The sequence below is a fragment of the Plodia interpunctella genome, chromosome 24, assembly GCF_027563975.2.
Source record: "Plodia interpunctella isolate USDA-ARS_2022_Savannah chromosome 24, ilPloInte3.2, whole genome shotgun sequence".
Taxonomy (NCBI): Eukaryota; Metazoa; Arthropoda; class Insecta; order Lepidoptera; family Pyralidae; genus Plodia; species Plodia interpunctella.
Window position 1 is genome coordinate 6123907 of NC_071317.1, and position 27311 is coordinate 6151217.

Consider the following 27311-nt stretch of genomic DNA (forward strand, 5'->3'; position numbering starts at 1 on the left):
GTATCGAAGTATCGAGTTCACTGTACAATTTAATGTGTGAATCGAAATTAGGGATAATTGTGTTAATAATGGTGGCATAATCTTTAAAGTCGTACATTTACTGTGTAGCCATTTTGAAAATGCGGCTGTTAGTCTCTGTCTCATGTGAGCGTGTACCCAGCTACTTCCTCAGCCGTTGAGCGTCGGAGTCCAGGGTCTGCTATGCTACTTTTTCGTCTCCACGTCGCTCGGTCATCGGCATCCCTGATTGTCAGACCATTGACACACATCTCATCCTTGAAGACATCAAGCCAACATTTCTTGGGTTTGCCTCTTCTGCCAGGGCGCGGCGTAGGCAGACATTTGTTTCGTAATTTGCCGGTCTACGCAAGACGTGGCCGTACCAGCGCAGGCGGCACTCCTGGAGTTTGACTGTTATGTCACGGACATGAAGACTGCCGCGGTTGCGCGAATTCCGCACGCAGTCGAGCCGTGTGACACCACACATCCCACGGAGCATTGTCATCTCCGTGACTCGCAATTCCCTTTGAAAACTTTCGCGGACGCACGGCTGTTATAGCAGTCGTAACAATAAAACTTCTTTTGTGCCTCGTTGCGCGTCCGCGAAAGTGGCTGCTCCAGTACCGGCCACACTTCGAAAATTCGGCTGTTGATAACAGCGTGTCGATTTTACAGCAAAAACCAAATAGACTTTAAGAAAATTTGCTTCGTGGAAACAATGTTTGACTTTAGAAAATATAGGTTTTATTTAATAATTGGTTTAATTTCAACAAAATTCTAAATTAAAATCTTTAAAAAAAAACAGAATCTATGCTATGTGCCTCTTAATCACCTCTTATGATAACCTTGTGAAGATATGTATCATATGAAAATGAAACCCCAATAAGAAGTAAACAATATTGATTGCTAGAAAAGATAAACTTCGTTTTGAATATTATATTACAATAAATTCATCTAAAGTTTCATTGAGATAGAAACCAAAATTTGATATTCATAGCAAGGCCATTTATTGAATGACTGATTTAAGTATATAATATTAGAAACAATTCCTAATATCTCCAGTCTCGAGTACCGGAATCTGAGTGGGTCGAACCAGTCAACTTTGGCGTAAACCTGCGCAGAAAAATGCAAAATACGACATTTTATCTAAACGTCGGCGGCGTGCAGGTTAAAGTCAACGTCAGACTTGACTGGTGCAACCCGCCCTAAGAATTGTTTGCGCTGAATTTCATATTGATTTGTTTTCCATATTATTCATTCTGATCGGCAAAATGTGAATTTCCATATCGTCAGATAACTTTATCCTTTTATACTAATTAATTTGTGTACGTAATATTACAGTGTAATATAAAACTGAAAGTGGACAACGTCGTGAGGAAACCTGCACTCAGACGATAGTGTCATCTAGTGTCTGACATGGAGAACTTTTCTGAACAATATTATTGGAGTGGTTTGTGGAGAAGGCAATCGCCTTCTCCACAAACCACTCCAATAATATTGCTAAGAAAATCGTTACGTATGCATAATTTCGATTAATGACCACGGCCCTCAGACTTACGAAAGAGGTTTGTTTGATGCAACACCTCAAACGCCTAAAGTGGGATCAATTTAAAAGGTCACTATTGACATCTGTCAGCTTATAAGTAGAACTGTCAAAATTTTCTTCTTTTGGTAGTATTATTTCTTTATATAATACGAACGGCGCCCCGGGGCTTCGCTCCGGTGGGAATTTCGGAATAAAATGTACCCTATAATATGTTATTCCAGGCTATTTTCTACCCGTATACCAAATTTCATAACAATCGGTACAGTAAATAATGCGTGAAGAGTTAACAAACTTACTTTCGCATTCATCGGAAGTTGGGATTGGGATTTTAATGGTATAAAGTTTTTGTAATTCTGAGTTTTGAACAATAAATACTGTGTGCTCTCTGTGCTCGTCCTGCCTGTGTGCCCTCCGTTACCTGCAAAGTAAATTTATGAATTTTAACGAATTTTTTGAAAAACGAATTTGAAATTGGTCCTAACTACTTTAGACACATACATCATACATTTGCTTATATTTGTCAAGAAAAATTGATAAGAGGTGGTAGTGGTGTAATGGTTAAGACGCCCGCCTGTGGATCGGACGGTCCCAGGTTCGAATCTTACTCGTGTCACATGAATTTGTATACCAATCTGACTCATGTACAGTAGTTTTCATCGACTACACTTGCTTCCGCTGAAGGAAAACATCGTGAGGAAACCTGCACACTGGTTGATTCTTATTAACTTGTATGTGAAATGGAAAAGGCAATGGCGAATCACTCCATTAATAATGCCAAGAAAGTTGTTGTGTGTGTTTCATTCCACGTAATGACCACGACCCTCAGCCATGAGGAATACAACGATGAAGAAATGTTGTCAATGCATGTAGCTCAAAAAAAATAAAACGTTCATTTCATTTTTTTGTACAAGTTTCTTACAACTCAGTTGAAAAACATTTAAACAGAATACGAACTGTACTCGTTCAAGTAACAATGTAAGCAGATTATCTTACGTAAAACCACTTTACGCAACCAAAGGATAATCTTAAAAATTGTCCAACAAAAAACGCTTTGAACGCAAGGCAGAAAACAATGCTGATGTTGGTGGTTTAAATGTTAGGAGTGAGCGGTTTTGAGATCATAGACGGTAATATTTGTCACGTGAATTGGTTAGCGGAATTTCGACATTGTCAAGTGAGTTCCACCTAGCCCAGCAATCACTTGACCAGCGTTAATGGATCTTCCAAAAAACACACGTCGTGTTCCGCGCGGACTTAGAGGTGAGTTTTTTGACGTCTTTCTTACAGAATGCAAATTTGTACGTCATCTCATACATATTTGTCAAAATTCCGAAGTGAGTTTAGTTAAACTCGACGACGCACCCGTAAGTGTAGCGCTAGTGCTCGAGTGAGTTTTACAGATTGCAAATTAACCATTTCCGCGCGGAATCTGACGTGAGTTTTTGGCGTCTCTTACAGAATCGAAACACAGTCTTGGCAGCTGATATGTAATAGTAGCATTTTTAAGGATGTTTAACGTCAGGCAGGTTGTAAAAATCATAGCCGAATGTTCATTTTTAGGTTAAATTGTTACAGCTGGGTTTCGTCGTGTCTCAGACATGGGCGCCCATAGGAAGTTTCGAATGTGTGAGAGAGAGAGAGGCAGTAATGGCTCTGAATAAGACAAGGTAACCTATTAGTAACAACCGAAACATTGACACCTCATAATCACCATCAATTTAGAATTATTTTTTCGTGGCTAGATGTTGCCCGGGGGATGTCTTCGCTCCCGTGGGAATTTTGAGATAACATATAGCCTGTAAGAATCTTGGATAATGTACCTTTCTAATGGTGAAAGAATTATTGAAATCGGTTCGGTAGTTACGGAGATTACCCACCTCAAACATACAAACTCACAAACGCTTACCTCTTTATAATAATAGTATAGATTTCTTATTTCTTGTACCACAAACGAAGTTATTCATCATTACACTGTCAAAATTTGTACAATGGCGGCGGTAGGCTATGTATGTGATGATTGTCACGGGACAGCCGATATTAGTAGCTGTCAGGTTGTCAACGTATGTGTAGGGTGTCCAACGTCAGAGAGGAAATCGGGATTCCACGAATAGCAATGTGCCGCTGAGATATTATTTTCTTGGAAATTTCCTGCCTGGAGAATTTCTGAATATTTCCAAAATAAATATTGGAATTTTTTTAGGAATATTCTAAAGATATCTAGGGAATTTTCGAGAATACTTCTCTCGACCGTTTAAGAGTATTCTTAATTTTCAATAAGGCTAGAGTGAGAGCGAATATCGGAGACACGATCAATAAACAGTATGTTATTACTAATTTTTAATAGATATCATAATATTAGGTTTGCTTTACAGCGCACGAACCGATTGGCGGCGGATGAAATTGAATTCAAAGGATCAGTTTAAAGTCACTTAATGGTCATCATAGACTGGAGGTCCCAGGTTCGATCCCCGGTCAGATCAACATGGAAAATGATATTTTTAAGATTGACCTGAGTCTTGGATGTTTATCTATTTGAGTATATATATTATAACCTAATAGTTTGTATCCCTTAAGACAAGTCTCGAACTTACTTTGGGGCTAACTCAATCTGTGTGATTTGTCCCTATTAAAAGGAGTACTTATCAACAAACGGCAGTGTATCCGGTAATTGCAAAATGCCAGTAGTGTGTAGCTTTTTGAAATCCTGACTATATTATAAATGTAAAAGTATGTTCGTTTGTTACCTCTTCAAGCTCTATTTACTCAACCAATATTCTTGAAATTTTGCATAAATATAGTTTGAAGTATGGAATAGGAAGGTACTTTTCATCCCAGGAAAAATACTGTTCCCGTGGGAAATTTACGCGGGCGATACCGCGGGCAAAAACTAGTATTATACATGCGGGAAAATCTTCCCTTTATTGCGCACGAGTATTATCAACTCGCGCTCGCTACGTATAATTTAAAAATTGACGTGAAAAGTGCCCGTTAAATGCATCTAAATAATTTTAACCTTGGCCCTTTTATTCATGAAAAAACTTAAAGCATGCTTAGTGAATACTTAAAATTTCTGGCTTAATAACAAAAGAGAAAGTTTTGTCCACATAATTATATATTAATTAAGTTTTATTACTATCGTACTTTACATATTTACTTTAGGTACCCCTGGTGTTACTCAGATAGGCCGCATGCCTATTTACCTGCTCGGTAGTATAAGATTTCATCTAAACTAGTTCAATGGTTCATTCATTTGAGATGTTAACGATACTATACTTTTGAGACTAAAACAGTTTATTAATATCACAATTCCATTTAATATATTTTAACAAACAAATAGTTTTCAGCGATTGTAGAATGAACATCAACGTGAACATAAAAAATTCAATATTAATTCTTTGTATTCAAATCATTTTGTTCAGTTCATATAATTCGAAACCTTTTAATAGCGAAGTTTCAAAAATTCTTATTACAAAAATAATCAGTTTTATTTCTAGTTTTAATTATATTTTCTTATTAATCCTTTTAGGCGCTTGTAAAACATAAACCTACTTAAAATAAATTCAGCAGCCAATCCCGTTTATTACTACAAGCAAGGCGCAATTTTAATAATATTCTGTGCACATTATTTCCTATATTACAGTCCACAGGGACGCTAATATAATCTAATGGTTCTCATTTATTAGGATGGAGGAAGTAGGCTGAGTAGAGTACTATCTTAAAGGTATTACTAGCGACCCGTCCTTGCATCGCTCGGGTAATAACATAACAAATTATAAACCTAGATCTTTCTCAGAAATCACTCTATCTATTGGTGAAAACGGAAAGGAAATCCGTATCAGTATTTTCGATTTAATCACGAACAGACAGACTGCCAGGTGGGGATTTATTTTTTAATATGTAAGGATAAAAATTTATTATGCTACATAAATGCATATAGATCAATATCAGATAGCAGATGCTCTGAAAATATATTTATATGTAACTTAAGAAAATAAGCTGTTTAAAAAAGAAATATATTAACACTAGCTTCGTCCCGGGGCTTCGTTCCTGTGGGAATTTCGGGATTAAAAGTACCCTATGTATTAACATAGGTTCCAGGTTATATTCTACCCGTGTACCAAAATTCATAATAATCCGTCCAGTAGATCTTGCGTGAAAGACTAACAAACATACACACTTATATCAGTAGAACAACAAAAAAGATTTCTTGAAAATTTTCAAAAATTACAAACGTATGGCCATTCTACATGCGGCTATAGTCATGCAAATAACGAAAATCATTTAATGGCCGCAACGAAAGAAGTAGGCAGAAACGAATATTGCTAATCTTGACCTTCGTGTGAACACAACTCACTGGCTCAGATAACTATTCGTTTTAACCACACTAATTATAAATGCGAAAGTCTGTCTGTCTATCTGATTGACCAAATATGATGAAATTTGGTATGCATGCAGTGAAATACCCCTTATACGCCTACTTTTTTTTTCAACCCCCAAATTACTATAATAGGGGGTGAAAGTTTGTATGAAAATCATCCGGTCCGCTTTCGCAGATAAATTCACGTTTTTGTATACATGTTTTAAATATTCAGGGTCAGTTGCACCAGTTAACTTTGACGTTAACTTTAACAACCGCGCCGCCGTTCTCGACAAAATGGCATACTGTGCGTTGTTCTACGCAGGTTAAAGTTAAGGTCAATGTTATGGCCCCCTTAGGGTGCGTCGCACTAGCCGCCATTGTACGCCATTTTATCACTAAATGACGGCAGCGCTTTGGTAAAGGTTAAAGTCATAGATAACTGGTGGAACCCACTGTAATTTGTAGCTGTTGCCTAAATGCGATTAGTCCGATAGTTAAAACAATCTGCCAGTTAACCAAAACGGCCCAGGTTCGAATCCTGCTTGTGCCACATGAGTTTGTATACCGATCTGTCTCATGTATAATAGATTTCATTGAACACTTCTTGCGTCTATTGAAGGAAGAATATCGTGAGGAAACCTGGACTAGCAAGTAAATGTACTTAAGCAAATGGCGGACGTTGAAAACTACTATAAATAAATATGAGACAGATTGGTATACTCGTAAATGTTATGGACCAATAGTGATCGATTTTAACGAGCACTTAGAATTATGAACATTGTCGTGTGGCTGTTGGCAATAATTTGAGTTATATCGTTAAGTATGTTACTTTACTTGAGTTGTAAGGTGTAGCGTTTCGACCGCTGCGGCCGATCTATCATTACAATATTTCAAATTTTTATAAAGACAATTATTACTTTTATTATTTTACTTTAAAATAATTAATCTGTACTGTGGTAATTTAAATTTTGCGAATAAGTGAGTCAGGAAATTATACCTTACTCAAGAAAATTGACGGATCGTAATGACAGCGCGGCTACATCGGTTGAAACCCTAGTTGAAACTCCCTGAAAACTACCCTTTATTGATACGAAAATACGTTTTTATTGCGATACGTACGACTTTAGTCGAGTCGGTTTTACAGCAATTCACTTATGTCACTATCGTTTATAGTTATAATAGTGATGAAATCTGATTTAATTGTCTTGTCCCATGGTCTAACTAATAGATGACGATCATAAAAATAAAGCAAGTTTGCTAACAAGCAAATTTGTTACCATTTACCTCTCATATTGGGCATTATTCAAGTTACACGGCCATTTTTGATAGCGTCCAATTGATCACTCGATAACACAAACATTATTAACCTCCAATGTTATTCAATAAATTGACAAATGCCGGTTGCAGCTTCATTATTGACATATTGGAATCGCTCAAAGCCCAAGGGCTTGCTAATTGATGTATTAATTGATTGGATGTGGAATGGTAACCGTTTGTGTTTAATTAAATAGGCATTAATAACTGAATGGGCGTATGGTTCTACTCTAACTCTAAATCCGACTTTACACTATCCACGAACAGCAACACGACTTGGCTGATTTACATCTCACCGTCGAGTTGACTCGCAGTGAGACACAGCTAACCAATCACAGTGCGCCATTGTGACGCGACGACAACCACACCGCAATGTGATTGGTTCGCTGCGTCTCACTGCGCATCGATTCGATAGTGAGAAGTGAAATGTAAACACGCACTTCGCCCTCACTTCGCCAAACTACCTATACAATGCTCGTTTTTATTGCAGTAAATAAAAGTACTCAAACTACGCAATGTTCACGCATTCAAGTCTGTATCTGTCCGAGATCGGTGACAATGTCGAGGCAGCATGACACAAGCATTCCATATCTTCGTGTGATATAGTACGATTAGGATTTTCATTCGATTGATTAGACAAAGAGCAGAGCGTTGCTGTCTCACTCTCATCTGAGCATTTTTCTGGCTTCTTCTACAGCCTTTGAGCATGGAAGCCCAAGAAGCCAGAATCGTAGGCGTCCATATAGGTTTCAGAATATTGGTTAGCACTTAACATCTTTGACAACATCTCGTCCAGAGAATAAACTTTGCTATTCAACGTGGGAATACTGACAACCTACTGGGCACGTTACCTCAAGGCAACGAACTACAGGTACTGGCAATTTTAACCTCCGACGCTAAAAGAGGGGTGTGTCTGTGTGGAAGTATGTATCAGTCTGTCTGTGTACGTGGCGTGGTAAAGTTGTAGTAAAATGAATTTTGAAAGTCGGGGCTTGATTTGTCTAACAAATAAACTTGTTGTAAAGAAATACTATTTTTAAAGTTTCTCCCTATTTTAAAGTTAACACATCACAGTTTTACGCCCACTGGGCTTGTTAGAATTTTCAGAACGGTCCTTAATTCTGATGCTTTGACGTGAAACGGCCCGGAAGAAGGGATTAGGTAAAAATTTATATTGATTTGATACAGTCTACTGCATGACGTCATCCCATATCTGGTTTTGGTGGAGATGGCTTTATAAAATCGACTGACTGATGGACGCCATGGCCATAATTCTACCAATATTGTTAATGCGAAAATTTGTGAGGACGTGTTTTTGTTACTCTTTCACGCAAAATCTACTGGACGTATTATTATGAAATTTGGTACACGGGTAGAATATAACCTGGAATAACACGTAAACTACTTCTTATCCCGAAAGCCCCGCGGGAGCGAAACCCCGGGACGCAGCAATTTACATACATACAAACATACACACATCCTCACAAACTTTCGAATTTATAATAAAAAAAGAGTTATTAGATTTTATTATATAGTTACAGCAACTATATTGAGTACAGTTAAGTATAGAGGATTTTTTTTACGGAAAATATATATTTGAGCCACTATAACTCATAATCTTAAACAATGGATTTTAAACCCCATAAAGTCGTGAATTTACTGCAGTTTTCCACGTATTTGCTAGAACTATATGACCATAAATGAAAATACCATGAAGTTTGTAGAAAATTCGTAAAATTCGAGTAATTTGTTGTCAATTCATTAAATCAGGCAGTTTGATTTCAATAAGTCAGGCATTTTTATATTTTTGATTTATATATTTAGCCATCAGATGAAGGCCTCCAAAAAATTCATTCAGACAATCATTCTTCATAGTCGTATTACTCACCGCTGAGGGTCGTTGTCATTACGTGGAATGAAACACACACAACAACTTTCTTGGCATTATTAATGGAGTGGTTTGCCATTGCCTTCTCCATTTCACACACAAGTTAATAATAATCGACCAGTGTGCAGGTTTCCTCACGATGTTTACCTTCACCGGAAGTGTGTCATAAATTCAGGCAATAAATTCATGAAAAATATCATATCATTTTTGGGATTATTTCGAGAAATCATAACTAGATAGGGACGTTTAAATTATTTTCTCTTGCTAGTAGTTTGTAGCTTTGAATTTCTGTATATGCTTTGACTTTAGAAAATTAACAAGTAGTTAATAACATTGATATTGTAAACAGTAAAAGGAATTACCGCAAACAAATATTGAAGTCGCTCTGTATAAACCGTAATGTACGATTAATTTGAACACTCAACATCAATGATTTAAAAATATATATAGCATATTAACGCAGATTGTGTGTCTGTGTATGTATTTGTTTGGTTGCCAACTCCAAAATGTACCACAATCAACGGCCCACATCAATACTAATATTATAAAGAGAAAAGATTTGTATTTTTTTTTGTAATGAATAAATTCAAAAACGACTTGGCCGATTTTGATGAAATTTAGCATAAAGATAGGCGAAACATTCAGGAGAGACATAGCTACTACTTTTTATTATGGCTTTAACCATGCGAAGCCTGGGCGAACGGCTAGTTTGGAATAAAAAATGTCGAAAATCGAGAGTCAAATGGAAACATGCTCAGAAATAATAGCACAATGAATCAGACAATTATAGACCCATACAACAGCACACCCAGAATCGCAGACAAATATTTGTGATCAAATATAATAATAGGTAAATATAATGTGATCAAACTAATAGAGCACCTACTGTCTTGCCCCGCATTTCCTACACTCGGGACGATTTAATTTTGGACACCGACCGAATGTGGTCGTGGCACAAGACAACACTCGTCCGGGAAAACCTAATTATGTTGTCTTTGAAGAGCGTCTATAACACAAGCAAAGAAGAAGCGGTACAAATATTACCCACGCTGGGAATCGAACCACACTTCCTTCAGACTGTGGACGGGCGTGGTAACCACACTAAGCCACGGAGGTCGTCAAAAAATTTTTGTAACATTTGTATGTTACATAATTTTTTGACGATAACTATGACATAGTGCAGACTATCGCACAATGTATGACTCAGGGTCACCTAACAGTTGGTCACGAATGAATGAAGATTAATGTGAAACGCGATAGTTATATAACATACTAACATAATACATTTCAACTGTCCACTAGAATTGCTTTTGTATTTGTATTAATGGATGGATAACAGACCAGTCTTAAAAGGCCAATGTCAGCACCACAATCACGGTGCGTTCGGGAATATGTGAGGTAACTGTGAGGATGCAGCTGTCCCGTACGCGCACTAAACCGGTATCCTAACTAATATTAGAAATGTGAAAGTAAGTTTGTTTGTTACCACAGCACGCTCTATCTACTCAACCAATCTTTTAGAAATTTTGCATATATGTAGTTTGAAGTATGGAGAAGGACATTGGATGCCTTTCATTCCGGAAAATTAACGCGGGCGAAACCGCGGTCAAAAGCTAGTTAAATATATTTTTTTAACCAGATCAAAAAAATATATAATGTATATTTTGATCTGGTTAAAAATGGGTTATTCGTAATAATAAATATATATGTTATTCTTCTTTCCAGGTACCTACAGTGTGGAGAACTGGTGCCTGAGCTAGGTATCAAAAAGCAAAATTATCGATTGTATCGATAGTGTATCATCATGGTAACGATAGTATGGCCTTATTCGATTGCTTATGCGATTGCGATGGATAATTATCCATTAAACTATCGACAGTTCGGCAACAGTAGTCTCCAGGCAGGACTTATCATACTATTATTATAAAGAGGTAAAGCGTTTGTGAGTTTATGTTTGAGGCGAGTAATCTCTGAAACTACCGAACCGATTTCAAAAATTCTTGCACCATAAGAAAAGTACATTACATAGCAATCGCTATAGGCTATATTTTATCTCAAACTTCCGATGGGAGCGAAGTCTCGGGCAACATCTAGTCTATCATAATTAACATCACATTAAAGGTATGTAATATAATTTGTATGGATCATAATAAAAAAGATTTTGTATTAATTATTTGACATGATAATGATCAATTATATATCAATCAATTATATATAGATAAGATTCAGTGTTTTATTTGCTCACATTTTGTACCTAGTTTTTATTTGAGTGAAATTCTTCATATAAATGAATCTCTAATAACGTAAAGGATTTGTTTGCACACATGTTCAGACCAAATAAACGGGTTTTATTGAACGCGAGTTTGTTTACATGTTGGTATGAAGCTTAATTTTAAAATTCACCATTAACATTTTGCTTATATTTATTGGAAATGTTTTCATCACCTGCCTTTTTTCATTTGCTTTCAAAATATTGCTGTAAACCGTTGAAGAGTTCCCTTGTCGGAAGCCGTTTCTGGAACCTATAATTATAATAATGCATTAATAATAACGCTCGATTCCAGAATTTTTTCATCTCATTATCATTTTCAAAAATAAATCAAAAAGCATGTGTGACTGTATAACAAATCCAATTTAAATAGATGCTTGAGTATTTTCATAAAAAGTTCTTGCTTGTAACAGTGGGGTATGTTGATTAGCTGTTAAGAGTACCCGCTACTCTCTAATGAAAATACTGTACGTCGGCGTATGACGTAAAGAGATGAATTAATTCAGCCGAACTGGCATGGTCTCTATGGCTCAGTGGTCAAGAGCAATGTCCAGGATAGACAGGGGCGTGGGTTCAATTCCCGCTCGATTCCAGATTTTTCTTATCACATTATTATTTTCGAAAATAAGTTAAAAAGCATGTGTGACATGTATAACAAATCCATTCAAATAATAATACATTGTCATCCAAACGAAACGTACCTACGTAGTTTCAGCTCAATCGGTTGATGATTGTTTCAAAATGGAGTTTCAAGATTCCACTCGAACATACGCATTTAAATACATTGCAAGTTAAATAATAACATGTAAAATATATATTTAGTGAAAACGGCAATGGCGAAAGAGTTTAATTAATTCGATTGTACAGCGAATTCATTTTATTGAACACACGTTAATTATTCTGCAGTTTAATAGATTGAGCGCGTCAATCGAAGATAGTACGAAATGCGGCTTTTGAGCGTGCTGGTTTCAGATTGTATTCGAGTCATAAAGGCATCTGATATCATTTCTAAACTACCCCCATCTAGTTGACAGTAATCGGACTATTTAATTATCTAATATATATATTTTTATTATGTGGCCTTTGTCCAGCAATGGACAAAGGCCTTCACTTTTATATATTAAACGACAGGTTTAATACCTGACGTGCACATACCTCTTTTATTTCCCAGACGTTTTGAACCTGGTTACAAAGGCCCGTGGTCACTGGGCGACTGACTCAGCAAGCTCTTAAGTACAGTTTTCTTCTACCAGACAGACGTCGTCGCCGTAGCATTCCAAATTTTGTACGAATATCAACACCGCCCTTGACACCTGTCAAGTGACAGTGACGTTGACATTCAACCGTGAAATGCCAATATTGATCCACAGTCGAGATCGAAATTCACGCCGTTACAATATATTAGTGAAGACCGTACAAAAGTCCGACCAGTAGGTTTTGAGCAAAGCGCAGTTTTGTACTTAAATCAGTTTACCATTACAAAGACCCATATGATTGCATCCGCTATTGTGCCGCGCACATTGTTTTACACAGTATGGGAGATTCAGAAGACTGCAATTTTCATGCAATTGCTATATGACCATAGATGTGTTGCCAAATAGATCGTGAGCCGTGCTGTAGTCACTTAATTGTTTTATTCAGAGAATTCGACGGAGAATAGGTTATATTTTATTAAGATAGGTACATAAAACGTAATTATCGAGATAACTAAATAATATAGTTAGTCAACAACTGAAAACATGTGTGTATAGCGAGCTAATTTATGTAAATACATGATAATACAATTTTTAATTTGTCAAATAATCTAAAACCAGTTTTATTTTGAAGCGGTGGTGGTGTAATGGTTAAGACGCCCGCCTGTGGATCGAAAGGTCCCAGGTTCGAATCCGACTCGTGCCACATGAGTTTGTATACCAATCTGACTCGTGTATAGTAGTTTTTATCGTCCACAATTTACTTTCGGTGAAGGAAAACATGGTGAGGAAACCTGCACACTGGTATCAACCAGTACCAACCACTTATTAACTTGTGTGTGAAATGGAGAAGGCAATGGCAAACCATTAATAATGCCTAGAAAGTTGTTGTGTGTGTTTCATTCCACGTAATAACCACGATCCTCAGCCATGAGGAATACGACTATGAAGAAGAAGTTTTATTTTACCTGCCTATTAAAACATTTGTCTTATATAATTTTCTTTATATTAAGATTGAAATGTAATATTAAATATACAATAACATATCCTACAAATTTTATAAATGCGAATGTATATGTCTTCACGCAAAATCTACTGAACTGATTGTTATGAAATTTGGCACGCGGGTAGAACCTTGGTTAACACATAGGGTACTTTTTAACCCGAAATTCCCACGGGGGAGAAGCCGATCGCATGCCTGTTTACTCAGAATATAAAAAAATTAAATATTTTTTTTTATTGTGGCAGGAGCGATGTAAAATAGATATATCTCATAATATGTCTATCCATTTTATGTCAATGTAAAACGTATGCATATTACGTGTCGTAATTGAAGTTTGCTTCTGTGTTTCTGTTTTAAAAAATCCTTTTTGTTTTCAAGTACTGTTGATAGAAGTATTGTTTACTGATAATATATTCTTTCGCATTTAATAATAATAGTAGGATAATATGTAAACAACAATTGAACACTTCAATTAAATCACTTTCTGTAAATAAACTATTAGTGAAGGCTTGTTTAGCCATTAGCAAACAAAACAATGAAGACTGTATTTCATTGGGTGAGTTGCAACGTCAAATTTGACGTTGATTTTAACCGGACGACGGGCCTGCCCGTAGATTTTGAGTTTATAGCGTTCATAGCGTACAGGCACGATATTTAAACTTATTTTTATATTAACTAAGGATGTTATTAAGATCCACAATTTATAGGGATTAGAACAGAGTTAAAAATAAGTTCTTTCTAAAAGGTGCTCTCATAATATTTACAAAAGTTAACCATAAAAGGTACAATTAACCAAACTTGTGAATTCAAATGAATTCATTTTATTGAACACACGTTAATTATTCTGCAGTCTAATAGATTGAGCGCGTCAATCGAAGATAGTACGAAATGCGGCTTTTGAGCGTGCTGGTTTCAGATTGTATTCGAGTCATAAAGGCATCTGATATCATTTCTAAACTACCGCCATCTAGTTGACAGTAATCGGACAGAATCTAATATATATATTTTTATTATGTGACCTTTGTCCAACAATGGACAAAGGCCTAAACTTTTATATATTAAACGACAGGTTTAATACCTGACGCGCACATACCTCTTTTATTTCCCAGACGTTTCGGACCTGGTTACAAAGGCCCGTGGTCACTGGGCGACTGACTCAGCAAGCTCTCAAGTACAGTCTTCTTCTACCAGACAGACGTCGTCGCCGTAGGGATATAGGGATTAGAACAGAGTTAAAAATAAGTTCTTTCTAAAAGGTGCACTCATAATATTTACAAAAGTTAACCATAAAAGGTACAATTAACCAAACTTGTAGTTCGTGAAACTGAAATTGCATCTAGACGTAAATGCTGAGCTCGCAAAATGACGTCTATGTACTGTTCTAAAAGTTTATCTCCGCTGTAAACTGTTTTGAACTCGACAACATTGGTTATACTATCACTGTTGGTATACGGACAATTTTACAGTAATTTCAGCACTGAAAAATTATTGGCATTTTGAATAGTTCTCATTCTCGCTCAAATATTAAAATTTTGAAGTATGTGATTTTATAACCGTCCACTGTTTAATTTAACACTGTGTATAGGTATTTATTTAATGTCCCCACTATTGAGGCACGTGTCATGCTTATCTTCGAAAATAATAATGACATGAAAAAATCTGAAATCGAACGGGAATTAAACCCGCGCCCCTGTCTATCCGAGACAGTGCTCTTGATCACTGGGCTATCTAGACCGTGCCGGTTCGGCTGGCCAATTCATCTCTTTACGTCTCACGCCGACGTACAGTATTTTCATTAGAGAGTAGCGGGTATTCAACTAATTAACATACTGTTACAGGTAAAAAAATATGTTTTTTGAAAATACTCAAGCATCTATTTAAATGAATTCGTTAAACACATGTTACACATGCTTTTAAACTTATTTTTGAAAATATTTTCGCTCGATTCCAGAGTTTTTTAATCTCATCATTATTTCGAAGCATGTATGACATGTATAAAAAATCCATTTAAACACGTCATCCCTATTGATAGATATAGCTAGAGTTTAAGTCATGGTCGGTTTACCTATTGTGGATAACGTCCCGGCTTCGCTCGGATAAAACCACAACAAACCTAAAACTTTCTCAGGTTGTTTTCAAAACCTAAAAAAAAAAAATATTATAAATCCTTCTTCGAAGTGGCTTTCAACACCTCGTCTTGACAGAAAAGAACCAATCTGCTGAGAGTAATGTTTTCCAAACATAGCTAATAACATTATATTTCAAATAAAACTAAATCAAAATCGGTTCAGCCGTTTGGCTGCTACGATGCCACGAGATATATATACAGAATAAAAAAAATAAATATATTAGGACAAATCTCACAGATTGAGCTAGCCCCAAAGTAAGTTCGAGACTTGTGTTAAGGGATACTAACTCAACGATACTATATTTTATAAAAAATACATATATAGATAAACATCCAAGACCCGGGCCAATTAGAAAAAGATCATTTTCCATCATGACCCGACCGGGGATCGAACCCGGGACCTCTCGGTTCAGTGGCAAGAACCTTACCACTGCGCCACCGAGGTCGTCACCTCCGTCAGAGAATGTTACACTTATTACAGCTATCTGGACTCCTGTCGTTGGGGGAAAGAAAGAAATTACTTCGAAATGAAAACTACACCATTTTTCAGATGTTAAAATATAAATTTCAAATGATTCAGGCGTGAAAATGAGTGGAAAATATAACCACTTCAACACAAATGGCAGACATCAACGCGAAATGGAAAAAAAAAGGAACATTCGAGAACAAAGGACGTTTCACTATGGAACTGTGTCTACGGCAGACGGCATTCACAGAGACCGACGCCATTTCCATAAGTTTATGTGAAAATTACAAACATCAGTCATACTTTTTGCCGTTTCGCGGAATAAGTTGACAGCATATGTACGTACTCTGAATACGTACGTATTTATTTTGTCGAAGGCTTCGCTTAAAGATCGCGTGGTTTTATAGATCGAAGCATACATAGGGAAAGACAGGAAAGCAACTTTGTTTTATACATATTCGGCTAAAGCCACTTTTGACTGTGAATATCAGCTAAAATAAGTTTAAATTTTTGTGGTTATGGTGGAAACAAGGACAGACGGATTAAATTTAATACTTCTTTTTCTTATAAAATATTTTTAATAATATAATTCAATCCTGCACACAAAACATTAATAAGTTTTAAATTAACATAATTGAGTCGTTAACTAATATCATGGTTTTTATTTTTAAAATGAATTAAAACAAAAAACAAAGTTTTTTCGATTCCCGGTTGACTGGAAGATATCCTTTAAGTTAAGCCGCCTATTGCGTAATGTATCTATACCACAATGTCATACTATGTGTGATTATACATTTTGTACTTAAGTATACTATGTAATGAATTTGTGCAATTAAGAATTGTATTGTATTGTATCCCGTCATGGGATAACTTCTCCGTTGCCTTTGAATTACCCCTGAACTAATTTCAAATTTCAAACAAACAATGTGAAGGACTTGCAGCCTTGGGACGACAGAAGACAAAAATGGGACAAACCCACAAACTTAGCATAGTTTCCCACATTATTATGCACAGTATAATGCGCTGGATGGCCCACATAACTCAACCTCATAACGCTATATTAAAGTATTAACATATAAATATGTTCGGTCCACACGAGCAGGCTGCAGGAATGAGATAGATCAGTAGTATACTATATCACATCTCTCTGTCATCTGAGCGGTTCTTCGGTTTCTTCCTCAGCTATCCAGATACCCCGATTGACAAGTATTCAAAGTATAGTCTGCTTCGTCGTCTCTAGACAAACAGTATAAAGTCACCCGGGCTACTATGAAACCTAAAACGCGTCACACGTTCTCTTTTTAATTGCACGATGTGTGCTCGATATGGGAATAATATACAGCTTGTGGGCGGACTTTAGTAACGTGTTACATGTTTGTGAGTTTCGTGGTAGGCCTTCAGATCTCAGCTTAACACGTCCATGCTAGTTGTGATTAGCATATCAGTGTTTTTAATGACATATATACAACAATATGCATCATTTTCATGTAATTTGAGAGCGAGGCTCTTGTCGGAGGAGTTCCTTCCATTGCTCCCTCTTCGTAGCTAATTGCTTCGCTTCTCGATACCCTACGCCCACTTTTTCTTTTAATTGCCTGGTGTAACTATCTCTTGGCCTTCCTGGACCACTTCTACCTTTCCTTCTATTATATATCTTAAAAAGGTATCATATCGTATAAATTTGGATTTGATTATACATACTATTACATTTTTATCTCATAAACATACCTAATATGTCCTATAATTGTACATCCTTATAATGACATCGTCAAGTGTCTGCCCATAAAGTTTGACTGCTTATAAATTGACTCGGGACAAACTCAAGATGAAAATTTGCAAATTATGTTTAATGTTAACATGTTCTGCCATATTATATTCATGATGATACATGCATCATGTCTGGTCTATATTATAAATGCTATATAATGTAAGTTTGTTTGTTACCTCTTCACATCACATAGCTACTAAACCGATCTTAATGAAATTTTACATATATGTAGTTTGAAGTTGAAAATTCAACTTTTATTTTATTTATTCATTCAAATTTTGACATTTTTAATAATGATGTAAATTCGTCCTCCTAATTTTTAATATATGTATAAGACCTATATTTGTTAATTGACGTCCTTGGAGAAATGGCTGCGGTGAAGTTTGTTGCGCCGCTTCTTCTTCACCTGCGCTTTGGAAGCCGGCAGTAGACTTAGTTTAAGTAATTTTTGATGTCAATAAGTGATGTATATCATCCTAAATTGAATAAAGAATTTTGAATTTGAATTTGAAAAGTCCTTCACCGTTGAAGGCCATAGAGTACCTTCATCCCGAAAATAAATGGTCCCGTAGAAAATTCACAAGGGCAAAGCCGCGGATAAAAGCTAGTATCTACCAATACGGACATCATCCAATTTAAATAGATTTTGATGACTTGAAAGTGCATTGAATATTGCCATGTTTACATCAAAAATTCCTAAAGGGGGCAAGCCAACTTATAAGCATTTAAAACATTCGCGATTGACTTCATAGAATGGTGTTTCAAGAGTTTGGCCGGGCCTTTAATCTTGATTTGTTGTTTGACATAATTTTGCATTTCCATCAATTCGGATGCCGATCTCCTGGTGTTCCTCTTTGGGTCGAAATAGGCTTCCTCCATCTTCCCCATTCTGGCGAAGGTCAAGCAGTCGTAACCTTCGCCGGCGAAATAATATCTCTCTGAAATAAGTTTCCAAAAAAAGTAACTTTTAACACGAGTTTTTATTATCGCCACAGAGATCATAATACAGTCAATTCAATACATGACAAAAAAATCATGGTCGTGCAGTAAACCGTTGAGAAGTTCTCTACTTCATAGTTGTATTCCTCATGGCTGAGGGTCGTGGTTATTACGTGGAATGAAACACACAATAATTTCTTCAAAAATTTTCTTGGCATTATTAATGGAGTGGTTTGCCATTGCCTTTCCCATTTCACACACAAGTTAATAAGAATCAACCAGTGTGCAGGTTTTCTCACGATATTTTCCTTCACTGGAAGCAAGTGATGGTCGATGAAAACTGCTATACATGAGTCAGATTGGTATGCAAACTCATGTGGCATGAGTGAGATTCGAACCTGGGACCTTTCGATCCACAGGCGGGCGTCTTAACCATTAAATCACCACCGCTTCCCGAGAAGTTTTCTAGTTGAACAAGAGATCCTGGGCGCATCATCAGTCAGTTAATATGTAGTCGAAAATTTGCCCCCCAGTTGATTTGTAGATCTCGCTCGATTGGTCAACAAGTCTCCCACTCACTTCTAGGCTAACTCAGTCTGTGTGATTTGTCCATATATAAACTTATATAAAGTTATAATACTTATAAATAGCTTTTTACCTAATGGTCTAGTCTGTTCACGCATTTTGATACTTTGCAGAAATTTATACCAGCAGTTTTCCAATTCAACCTGACAGATGCTGAAGAATTCGTACCAATAATTCCAATCCGTGTCGTATGCGCATACAGGTTGATGAAAAGGTCTGTAAAAATGAAAAAATATTAGAATAATAGATATAGAAGTGATATATCTGGTAGGAGAAACTGAGATACAAGCTCTGCTTAATTAAATAAATAAATAAATATATTAGGACAAATCACACAGATTGAGCTAGCCCCAAAGTAAGTTCGAGACTTGTGTTATGGGATACTAACTCAACGATACTATATTTTATAACAAATACATATATAGATAAACATCCAAGACCCGGGCCAATCAGAAAAAGATCATTTTCCATCATGACCCGACCGGGGATCGAACCCGGGACCTCTCGGTTCAGTGGCAAGAATCTTACCACTGCGCCACCGAGGTCGTCAAATTCAGACACCAGTATCTCACAATGTTTATTGGTTTTACAATATAACGTCTAACAGTGTTACTATATTGTGGAAGACAATAAATAATTTCTGAATTTTGAATTGAATTGTCTCATCATCAGAAGTGGTGGTGGTGTAATGGTTAAGACGTCCGCCTGTGGATCGAAAGGTCCCAGGTTCGAACCCTACTCGTGCCACATGAGTTTGTATACCAATCTGACTCATTAGTTTTACACTAACTTCAACGGTGTAGAATTATCATATAAATATTTTTTACCCCTTCCATCTCCTTCGGGGTAGAATTTCCAAAAATTCTCACCTACACTCCCCAGGGAACCTACATGCAAAATTTCGGCTTCCTACGCCCAGTAGTTTCGGCTGTACGTTGTCTGTCAGTCAGTCACTCACTCAGTAGCGCAAGAGTTTCATTTTACTTACTCGTCTCTTATGCACTGGTTGTGGTAAGAATCACAATCATTGTTATTTTCATACAAATGGCCTTCAGGTAGTTCGTTATATTCCACACCTTCGAATTTAAAGTAGGGCATTGGTGTTCTTCCACCTTTACATTAAAAAACACCTTTACATTAAAAAAATCATTAACTTTTGTCTTTTACCTAAAATTCAAACGGTGGTTTTTTAGTTAGAGTGAGGCAAGCGGACCCTGGGATTTGACCCTCAATGGTTGAGGAAGAAACAGAAAGAGAAATGCGACAGACTTGATTTAGAGAGAGAGAGAGAGAGAGAGGTAGCAGTAAGTGCAAAATTAAAGAACAAATTCTAAGAAGTTATAAAATCTTTTAAATTTTTGTTATAAAATAGCAGCCTGTTAATGGATGAAAATGCTAATAGGGCTGTTGTAATAAAAAGTCCGGAGGTGATGAAAAGCGTGTATTCGTCCAGAATGAGAGGGGAGAAGAGAGAGAGCGAGAGAGGGAGAGTACGCGGCTATTTCCAATACAGCCCGTCTCGGATTTACTCAGGCACCTACATCTAAACCTTCCTCAGGAATCACGCTATCTATTGGTGTAAACTGTTTAAAAATCCGTCCAGTAGTTTTGGACTTTTTCGCATTCATACACACAAACGTGACAGGAGCACCAGGTGGGACAAAATATCAACACCACAGATTTTATCTTTTAAAAATATAATTATTTTGTTGTCATTACAGTACTTGTGATGACTTCAATTATAATTTATTTGAATTACAATAACAAAAGTAGTTATTAATAACTTACGTCTGTGTGGTGGAATGTACCCTGAGAACCAGTTATATTATACATTATTTTAATTTGTATATATATATACAAATATGTGACTTTTTAGTCTGATTAAAAATGCTTTATATATATATATAATTATTTTAATTACTTCCACATGTTTTATTTACGTATTTTTTTAACATACTAAAATATGTAGTTACTTACAGGACACGTTCCAAACTAGAAAATAAAATATTTTAAGACAATTATTTATTTATTTAGTGACAATAAATTTTGAGGAGTCTCATCCGAATTTTTTATCACAATAATTCAGAAATATAAAAAAAAAAAAACTATCCACTGTGAAGTTGCTGGCTTCTCATAATTATATAAGAAAAGAGCTGACATTTTCCAAACGGCTGAACACAAGTTTTTCAAACATACCTAATAATACTTTCGATCAAATTTGACGACCTCAGTGGTGCAGTGGTAAGTGTTTGCCTCTGAACCGAGAGGTCTCGGGCTCAATCCCCGGTCAGGTCATGATGCAAAATGATCTTTTTCTAATTGGCCTGGGTCTTGGATGTTTGTCTATATATGTACGTGTTATTAAATATAGTATCGTTGAGTTAGTATCCCATAACACAAGTCTCGAACTTACTTTGGGGCTAGCTCAATCTGTGTGATTTGTCCTAATGTATTTATTTTATTCTATAAACTCTCTTTCAAATAAAAAAGAGTAAAATAAACTCGATTTATGCATTTGGCTGCTACGATTCCACGGACTAACATACAACACCGACACATAAACTTATAATTCCTCTCTTTCTGTCATCGGGGATTAAAAAGAGTCATCGCTACTGGGATAAAAAATGAGTTGATCAGATTTTAATTTTAAAATATTTAAACTTACTAGAATCGTTTTTAGGCGACTCTGTGGTTTCGGGATCTGCCAAGAAAAAAAAAAATTACTTGTACTAAATTTATTCAATAAAGAAACTACAGACTCAATTCAAAGTTTGCCAGTCGATTCGACCATCGGAGTTTACGAAGTGAGACGCAGCGAACCAATGACTATGCGGTGTGTTTGTCATCACGTAACAATGGCGCACTGTGGTTGGTTAGCTGCGTCTAGCTGCGAATCGACTCGATAATGGGAAATGTAAACTTACTTTTACCCTTTCATTGTTAGATTTTAACGTAGTAATATTTTAGTACTCAGATGAAAACAGACATTCTTACACGAATTTACATTTTAGAAAATATTTCACCACTTTGTGGTAACCTGAGAGACAAACTAGCTGCTAATGCTACTGGTGAAAGACAATTTTTTACGCTATCTGTTCGGTATGTTACTTCAAGGCTATCAGATACTTTATCAGCAAGCTCAATATGTCTTATCAAATACATATAGGTTCTCCATTAAAAGATTTAGTGCTTAAAATGTCGCATTGAATGAGACAATTTTAATACTTACATTCAGCTGACGTTGGTCCTGTCACTAAAAAGAAACATTTACCACGAATATAATCTCAACTTATCTTAATCGTAACTAATATTAAAAATACGAAAGTAAGTTTGTTTATTACCTCTTCACGCTCTATCTACTCAATCAATATTCTTGAAATTTTGCCTACATTTAGTTTGAAGTATGGAGAATGATATAGGGTAACTTTCATCCCGGAAAAATAACAGTTTCCATGGGAAAATTATGCGGGCGAAGCTGTGAACAAAAGCTAGTACAATTATAAAGGCGAAAGTATGTTTGTTACGTCTTTATGCTTTATGCACTCAACCAATCTTCTTGAAATTTTGCACATATGAAGGTTGAAGTACAAAAAAGGACAAAGGGTACCTTTTATCCTAGAAAAGTATTGGCACCTTGGGAAATAAGGCAGGCGGAGCCGCAGGCAAACACTAGTTATGAATGAATGTTCTTCTACTTAGTATATGGGTGAAAGAAAATAACAATTAAAAATATATTTTCGAATGCTTACAATTGGCTATCACCGGTGTCATATCTTCATCTGCAAAAATTCACCTTTATTACACTGCACTTTTAAGATTTTATATGAACATAGTTATTTTCACAAAGTGAGTAAGTTACGAATTACTTTGTTTCAAAAATGTAACAATGTATCCATATTGATACCCATGACTGTATCCATTTGATTGTTTTAACTTTAAGCACATTTATCTACAACATTACTATATCTCTTTACAATAAAACCGTTTAACTTTAAAGAAAAATACAATTTTTTTATTACATTTCAAAAGTTTTATTAACAACGTTTCACGTGTTACATTCCACATATAGGCCACAACTTAAGCTAAGAGGAATTCGACTATAAGTAGAAGAATATTCAAAAATTCGACTATATTATCACTTTATTACTGATTCATAAATCAGTTGTTTAGAAATCAGTAATAAACAATATTGCTAACATTTAAACGATATTTTAACGTTAAACCCAGGTAAATATGACCTTAATGAAAATATTAACGATATTTAGTTTTTGTTTTGTGCGATTATAGCATGTTTTCATAAAATTTGCATTATCCAAAGCCGGCGAAACATTAGGATTAAACTTTCTTTTAACAACGCATTGTAAACAATGTAAACTGATGCTTTTGCAAATAAATAAAATCTATGTATTTTTTATTTAATCTAGCCTGTACGTGTTGTGTTCCACTGCTGGGCAAAGACCTCATCCTTTTTTTTCCACTCATTTCTCTCCATAGCAAGTTCTGGCGATCCAGGTAAATATTTGTCAATGCTAATTATAATATTTAATTATTTGCAATATTTAATTAATTATTTTTTTAATCAATGTATTTTACTAATTCCGTTTAATTAGTTCATGTCCTAAAAAATATTTTTCATAAATTGATATAAAAGTTTGTTTGTTTGTCCTTCTTTACTACAAAACCCAATTACATTGCTGCGAGCTGATTATTATTGGTATGAAGATTTGGAAAGATCGAAATTGACATAGGCTACTTTTTGCCACAGGTGAAGTCGCAGGCTGTGTCTAGTATAATAATATATATAACTATGACTTACAGAAAGTTGGTGTGAATGTGTTAGCTATATAAAAAAATTACAAGATGTTAGTAACATACAAAATTCCGGCTATTCTAGGGTTTTGATAGTGTTATGTGTATGTAATATATAAATCTGTGGATGTATACAATTTTACAAGCTATTTAACTTGCAATGTAATTATGTATAAATAAATTAATATATTAGGACAAAATTACACAGATTGAGCTAGCTCCAAAGTAAGTTCGAGACTTGTGTTTTAGGATACTAACTCAACGATAATATATTTTATAACAAATACATATATAGATAAACCCGGGCCAATCAGAAAAAGATCATTTTCCATCATGACCCGACCGGGGTTCGAACCCGGGACCTCTCGGTTCAGGGGCAAGCACTTTAACATCAAATTTCTCGGTGCAACACTCAATAAATCTTCTGATGTTAAAGCAATTAAGTAATATACGTTTATAATTAAAGTAGGTGAAACTTCGACGCTAACTTGCGCAGAAAAACGCACGCCATTTTGTCTAAACGTCAGCCGTGCAGGTCAAAGTCAGTGTCAAAGTTGACTGGTGCAACTCGCCCTCGGAATTCTGTTGTATGTTATGCCGGCCGGCTCCACAATGTCGTTGAACAGTGCGCCAAACTTTGACGGATTCGGTGTACATTACTGGTTTTTCATTGCGGTAAACAAAATCACTCATACTAACTACGCAATGTTCACGAATTCGCGTCACGATATTAAAGTTCTAAAGATGGTTATCACTTTGTAATTAAGAAAATACTACCTCTTTGTCTATTAATTGAATTAAATGTCACACTTACTTGGTGGGTATGTGAGGTCGAATTTCTCAGTACTATCTGCGAAGAAAGTGAAAATTATTATTTTCTTTTTTGATATATGTATTAAAACTCAATATGCTGATAACGTGACTGTCTAGCCTAATTGGGCTAATAGAATGAGTAATTTTACATATGCCCAGTTATATAATATAAATTACATAATATAAGGATGTTTCCATTGGCAATTTTTTACTGTCTCTGTTAAAGGGAAGTCAGTATATTCAAAATTAACATGTCGTTACTAATAATTATTATTTTTTTCATATAAATAACGTACAGTTTTTTTCTTTAATAAAAGACATAAATATTTTATATACTTTATGTCGATAGAAAGAGAAATACTAATTCTATCTAGTAAAAAGGCTTTGTTCTAGTAAAAACATAACAAATTATCACACTATCCATTCGTGAAAACAGCATGAATATCCGTGTAATAGTTTTTGAGTTTATCGCGAACAGGCGCGGCAGATAATATATAAGGATTTAAAACAGGAAGCCTATAGGCGACTATTTTAGAAATATCACACTCGATAAGAAACATAGACTACAAAGCATGAGCATAGGTGACAATACGCGGGGCTAAAGCAGATGGAGCGGGGATGCGGTTCTACTCAAATACCTATTATAAATAATTTGAAACAACCATTTCGAAAAAAACACTAAATACTTACCAACGTAACTCGTTTCTATATAATTCACAGAATCTGGAAAAAAAAACAGATAATGTTACAGTCAGGGGCAGATAAATCTGATATTCACGCGGGCGAATCTGCGGGCAAATACTAGTACTAAATATATATCGGAATAAAATATCATTATATAAAAATCTTACAATAAAAAGTGACATATATAAATACTCTTACTGCAGACATGTTGGTTATTTAATGAAAAAACTTTAGTTTTTATCAACAGTTTTCTTCTTATCCGCGCTAATGAATCGTACATAATGAACCATAAAATTAGCTTAAAACATGGATTTTTAATCAAAAAATGTGAAATAGCTATTCTTATGACGCCTAATACACTCGTCAAACTCATACAGATGCCGACGCGAATTAAAGCTTGTATGTGAGTTGTTTTAAATGCAAAATACTTGTTTCCAGTGATGGAAAACATCGTGAGGAACCTGCACATTGGTGGACAGTTTAGTTCACTAGATGGCGGTGGGTAGCCGTAAAAGTCATGTCAGGTGCCTTTAAGCGACTTGTGTAAAATCTGACACCAGTGTTAGCATACACACTCTGAAAAAAACTGTTTGCCGATAATGTATAGCCGTCATTAATATAAACATAGATCTGTCCCTGCTTCGCTCGGGTAAAACCATAATAAAAAAGTTGCCTATACCACTCTAGAAGATTTCCTCTATCTCTGTGCCAAATTTCATCAGAATCGGTCCGGTAGTTTTTAAGTTTATCCGTTACAAACAAAAATGCAAATATTATTTTCAATATTAGTATTGTTAAAGCCCCTTTTTTTTGCTGTACATCAAAAGAGAATGATAGTTGACGTTAAGAGGAGTTATAATGTAGGTACTATCACACAATACTTCATTCGGCTGACAATTTATATCATTGTGTGAATGACCTACATTGCAATGATTGTGCACTGAGCTCAGTGCATCACTTGCGTTGCATTGGTTTGCCGATTGACAGGTATAAGTACCTATATATGTTTTGCATAAAATGTAACCTGGACATGTACTGGATTATTTTGTCACGATCTAGTGCTTATTATAAAACACTTTAATTTACTTTGATACTTATTTAATTTATGAGAGGAATTACCTATATATAGTTTTGTCAAATTTTTAGATAAAAAAAACCCACGAAGGAACCCACCCACTTTAAGAATTATTAATGCAGAGCTCAAATCGAAACGCAATACGAGTAGGTAGCTAATTCTACAGCAAATAAATTGGAGAGCGCAGTTCTTAAAACGCGGAGATGTAGGGAAAAACAAGGGCTTACCATAGATTTGTATACAGGCTAGATACCGCATCATTATGAAATACTAAAAGTAGCATAAAATTTAAAAAGAAATTCTTTTCAATTTATATTAGTAGTAATTTAATTATTTTCTGCTTTTTTGAGAAAGTTACATAAGTATATGTATTAATTGAAGTAGGTAACAACTGAACTGAACATTATGAAGAATATTAGCACGTTCGTTATCACACTAAAAAAAAAAACGGGTTGCACTCAGAGTGTGGCT

The 27311-nt window shown here is 35.5% G+C and overlaps 2 protein-coding genes across 10 annotated transcripts in view; one reads left to right on the forward strand and one right to left on the reverse strand.

Moving 5' to 3' along the window:
- Positions 1 to 27311, forward strand: part of LOC128680377 (octopamine receptor beta-2R) — a 108525-nt gene that overhangs the window by 13339 nt on the left and 67875 nt on the right. Inside the window, exon 2 of one of the 7 annotated variants that reach the window (XM_053763477.2) lies at positions 10834 to 10868. The exons of the other annotated variants lie outside the window; for them this stretch is intronic. The gene's annotated coding sequence lies outside the window, so the exon portion shown is untranslated. The remainder of the gene's footprint in view (positions 1 to 10833; positions 10869 to 27311) is intronic. 7 annotated transcript variants of the gene reach the window in all.
- LOC128680378 (uncharacterized) lies at positions 16805 to 26060 on the reverse strand. 3 transcript variants are annotated; one of them, XM_053763480.1, is made up of 12 exons: positions 25964 to 26060; positions 25772 to 25804; positions 25083 to 25118; positions 24276 to 24299; positions 23209 to 23238; positions 22689 to 22712; positions 22125 to 22160; positions 21437 to 21451; positions 21248 to 21268; positions 20448 to 20571; positions 19533 to 19675; positions 16805 to 18873 (listed from the first exon to the last, which is right to left on the reverse strand). In XM_053763480.1, the coding sequence occupies exons 1-12, from the start codon at positions 26043 to 26045 to the stop codon at positions 18632 to 18634; spliced, it is 810 nt and encodes a 269-aa protein (XP_053619455.1). In that variant the 5' UTR covers positions 26046 to 26060; the 3' UTR covers positions 16805 to 18631. The 3 variants fall into 3 exon arrangements, with proteins under 3 accessions (XP_053619455.1, XP_053619457.1, XP_053619458.1); XM_053763482.1 differs by having other exon boundaries at positions 25933 to 26046; XM_053763483.1 differs by lacking the exon at positions 19533 to 19675.